The sequence below is a fragment of the Microtus ochrogaster genome, chromosome 1 (assembly GCF_000317375.1).
Source record: "Microtus ochrogaster isolate Prairie Vole_2 chromosome 1, MicOch1.0, whole genome shotgun sequence".
NCBI classification, from domain to species: domain Eukaryota; kingdom Metazoa; phylum Chordata; class Mammalia; order Rodentia; family Cricetidae; genus Microtus; species Microtus ochrogaster.
Genome location: NC_022009.1, coordinates 51,014,872 through 51,019,202, shown reverse-complemented (window position 1 = coordinate 51,019,202; position 4,331 = coordinate 51,014,872). Strand labels below are relative to the sequence as shown.

Sequence of the window (4,331 nt, the reverse complement as noted above, 5' to 3'; positions counted from 1 at the left end):
AGTGAGAGGAAGAAGGTCTCTCTCTTAGTGAGAGGAAGAAGGTCTCTCTCTTAGTAAGAGGAAGAAGGTCTCTCTCTTAGTAAGAGGAAGAAGGTCTCTCTCTTAGTAAGAGGAAGAAGGCAGTTTTTGAAGTGTACACCTTGTCCCCGGCTCCTACCTGTCCCTCAGCTTCCCCTCTGTCGTGGAGGTGGACAGCTCTACTATTTTGTGCCTTCTTGATCTTCCTGTCTGTCCTCCTGTGTCTAAGGGAGTAGAGACAGCTGACCACGGAGGAATGGTTCTCAACCTTTCCCCTGCGGCAGCTCCTTCATGGAGTTCCTCATGTTGTGGTGACCGCAGCCATAAAATTATTCTCATTGCTGCTTCATAACTGCAGTTTTGCTACTGCTGTGAATTGTAATGCAAATATATTTGGAGATACAGGCTTGTCAAAGGAGTTGTGACGCACAGGTTGAGAACCACTTTCATAGCCCCAAACCCCTAAAACCAAGAGGCAAAATAATGTTTTCCTCCTCTTAAGTTTTTTTTTCCTATTATTTTGCCAAGGCAATAAAAAACTAACATACCCAATGGTAATCATATACTCCTACGGTGAAGTCTGCCATCCCAGCCATTTTCAGGTGTGTAGCTCGGTGGCATGAAGAACACCACTGCAGTGTAGTCATCAACACACCACCTCTAGAACTTTCTCATCTCCTAAACTGAGGCCCCTCACCAATTAAAACTCCCCAACCCTCATCTGCAGATGCCGCCTTGCAACACCCAGCTGTCTGTCTTTGAATCTGTTGTTTTAGGAGCCAGTGAAGGTAAAACCATTACGATATTTGTCATTTCCTGTGGCTGGCTTATTTTACAGAGCACAGTGTCCCTATGTCAGTGATGCCCTACGGTGTACGGGGCCAGGTTTTCTTTCTCCATCCATTGAGGGAGAAACTCTGCCTCTCTGCATGCAGGGATATAATGGAAAGTACCATGGTGCCCACAGGTGTGTGTGTATTCTTCAGGGCTCTGCTGTCAGTGGACATAAGCCCACAAGCAGGATCACTAAGTCATACCCATACTTGATGTTCAATGAGCAGCCGTACTCTTCCCATGGAGCAGGGCCGTTTCATACTCCCTCCCCTTTCCCAGATTCCTGCTAATGTTGTTTGTTTTGTTGTTGCTCTGCGTAGGTGTGGTGTTGTTTTTTTTACAGTACTGAAGATCAAACCAGGGCCTTGTAACACAAAGTAGGTCTCTACCACTGAGTTAAACCCCTAGCCCTTTTATTTCCTTTGCTTTTTTTTAATAACAGGTGTAAATCGACTATGTTTAGCTTTTGATATTCTTGATAAATTACCTCATTCCATCCAAGCACTTTAACCTTTTGGTTTTGTTTTAAAGGTCTAGAGATGTCTAAAAAGCACAAATTAGCTAATAAGATTATACATGTCTGCCTCTATCCCGAGAAAAGGAAAAAATGAAAGAGATCCCATGTGTGAATGCAAGCACCCTGGACCCCATGTGTGAATGCAAGCACCCTGGACTCCATGTGTGAATGCAAGCACCCTGGACTCCATGCCACACCCTGTCCCATGGCCACCTGTCCATCTTCACCGATCCAGGTCACACCTCTCTGCTCCACCAGCTGGCAGCCTCAATTATACAGTCACCATGACAACAGTAAATCCAGGCCAGCAGCAACAGGATGTTATGTTTCTTGTCTCCAGTCAGCCACAGCAAACACCCAGGCTTGCAGCCCTTGAATGGCCTGCCTTGCCCTTTCCTAGACCTAACTGCACTAGAAAACAGTGCCAAATACTGTCTGTTCCTTATATCAAGACCTGAATATCCATATTTACATTTAAATTGCTTTTCTTTCCCAAAGAATGGAAAGCTATTATCTTAATAATGTGCCTATCACTGAAGGTTGGAAAGGCAAGCTGGAGTTAGGAAAGAACCTTCCAGACTTGCTTTCTGCTGAGGGAAGGGTAACAGTTGTGTCTGTCATTTTGTTGGTACTGTGTTTCTGGTTACACAAAACATATGTGCGCGCGCACACACACATTTTGTGTCCTTTTTTATCAGAGCTTGATGGGCTCAGACTAATAAAATATTGTTAAGATAGTATACTTAATGATTTCTCAAAAAAAAAAAAGCAGCACAAAGTACAATGCAAGGAGTCTGGAGTGGTGCCACATGGTTGGCAGGATCTACACCTGGCCTGGCCTGGCCTGGTGTCACATTCCCCCAGAAAGCAAACACAAAGCAGGGCTGGGCACAGTTGGCATCCTGCTCTCCTTCCTTCCAGGGGCCAGTGCTGTCCTTCCCTGCTGGCTCTTGCTGCCTTCTTAGACACACAGACAGCTCTCCCCCACCCTGAGATTCCTGATCGAGGCCATGGGGCTGGTCCTCTGCACGACCGACTGACAAGCACTTGGCTTAGTGTTTCAGCACAGACAAAGTTCGGCTCCTGCACTCAAGGGTAGGCCTGCCCTGTCCCCAAGACTGGTGACTTCTCTGCTGCCAATAGACACCTGCAGCTAGGCAGGGTCATAGAAGAGCACCCGTGCCAGCTCAGACGCCGACGCCGCTGCAGCAGCCGCAGCCGCAGCAGAACACTTGCCCTCTCCACAGGCAGTAAGCTGAGAGGAAACGCATGGTGTGCTTGCCTCTCCAGCCTGCCTGGGGTTTCTGCGGGCCACTGTATACCCAGCCTCACTCTGTAACATACAACTGTGACCTTCGAGCATAATGTCCACCCCTCCCGTAGTTCAAACAGTGAACCCCCAAGAACTGGTCACCCACCAACCAAGACACAAAGTAGTTTCCTTTATTTGAGAAGTCCTTGGCCACTTCTTGATGGAGGAAGGTCATTGGTTAAAAAATAAAGAAACTCTGGGAGGAGGCAGAAACTTGTTTTTTTTTTTTCCTTTTCTCAATAAAAAAAAAAACTGAAAAAAAAATAAAGAAAGAAACTGCTTGGCCCTCATAGGTTAGAACATAGGTGGGTGGAGTAAACAGAACAGAATGCTGGGAGGAAGAGAAAGTGAGCGATGCAGCCAGCCACCAGGTCAGACATGCTGAATCTTTCCTGGTAAGCGCGCCTCATGGTGCTACATAGATTATTAGAAATGGGTTAAGAGGCTGAAACTAATAGGCCAGGCAGTGTTTAAAAGAATACAATTTGTGTGTTGTTATTTTGGGGTATAAGCTAGCCAAGCAGCCAGGAGCTGGGCTGTGGGAAGAGGCCCGCAGCTCCTACAACAACTTCCTTCCCTGCTGACAGCCACTCAGCCAACCCTTGCAGGAGCTGGCTTTAAGAAGGACTTCCTATGAGATCAGCCTCAAGACATGAACACAGAAGATGTGCAGTCATCGAGCACAGGCTGGGTGTGCGGGGCAAGCAGGGCTAGTGCTGAGGAAAGCCAGCACACCGAACTCACGCTCAGCCTCTCTTCCCTACACCAGAGTCCGTCATGAGCCATGCTCCTGCCTCCTGCTACTGAGCTTCTAGAAAACAGCCCTAAACTCAGGGAACAGGGCCAATGGCTCTGAGACACAAATCTGTGTGTAAGATCTCTCTCTATCTATCACATCCAAAGACAAACAGTTGTGCTGCCCTTTTCAGAATACACATCCCCCTAGGCTGGAGGTCCCACTCACAACAGAAGGAAGAGATCAGAGCTTCGGCAGTGCCCCATGAACCCACACTCACCGTTCACACAGGCCTCCGATGATCCACACAGGCCATCCTCAAACAAGCAGCCTGGATAAGAAAGACAGAAGAGGAGTCAGTGACAGAGATACCAAGGACTCTTGAAACTTTCAGACCCCCATGCAGGTTCCTTGGGTCTACTTCATCATGATGGATCTAGGTTATTCTGAAGCTATTATAACAGATCCCTGAATGATCTGACCAAACTCTTCATCAGGATGCTTGGCATGCCCTGTGCCTTCAAGGCCACATAAGAGAGAGCTCACATCCTTGGCATGATCATCTATGCAGATGTGCCCCTCCCCTAGCCTCACAGCATTGCTGAGCTGACCACCCAAGGAAGTCCCAGGGGCTTGAGACTGAGCTCACAGCTAGAAGCATCATGGGGCAGAAGTACACACAACAGAAATGGACCAGACATATGTGCACACAGAGATGGATGCTCACCTACCTACATCTGACCCTCATGCTCTACAGCTGTGCACACAGGAATGGATGCTGTCACCTGACCCCATCTCTACAATTGTGCACACAGGGATGGATGCTGGCATCTGCCCCCATCTCTACAGCTGTGCACACAGGGATCGATGCTGGCACCTGACCCCATCTCTACAATTGTGCACACAGGGATGGA

The 4,331-nt window shown here is 48.0% G+C and overlaps 1 protein-coding gene across 1 annotated transcript in view; it reads right to left on the bottom strand.

Annotated features, from left to right (window-relative positions):
* The window catches only part of Ptprn2 (protein tyrosine phosphatase, receptor type N2), a 715,776-nt gene that overhangs the window by 635,599 nt on the left and 75,846 nt on the right, over positions 1–4,331 (bottom strand). Inside the window, exon 2 of the mRNA XM_005343678.3 lies at positions 3,698–3,748. Coding sequence (XP_005343735.1) covers positions 3,698–3,748 — 51 coding nt within the window. The remainder of the gene's footprint in view (positions 1–3,697; positions 3,749–4,331) is intronic.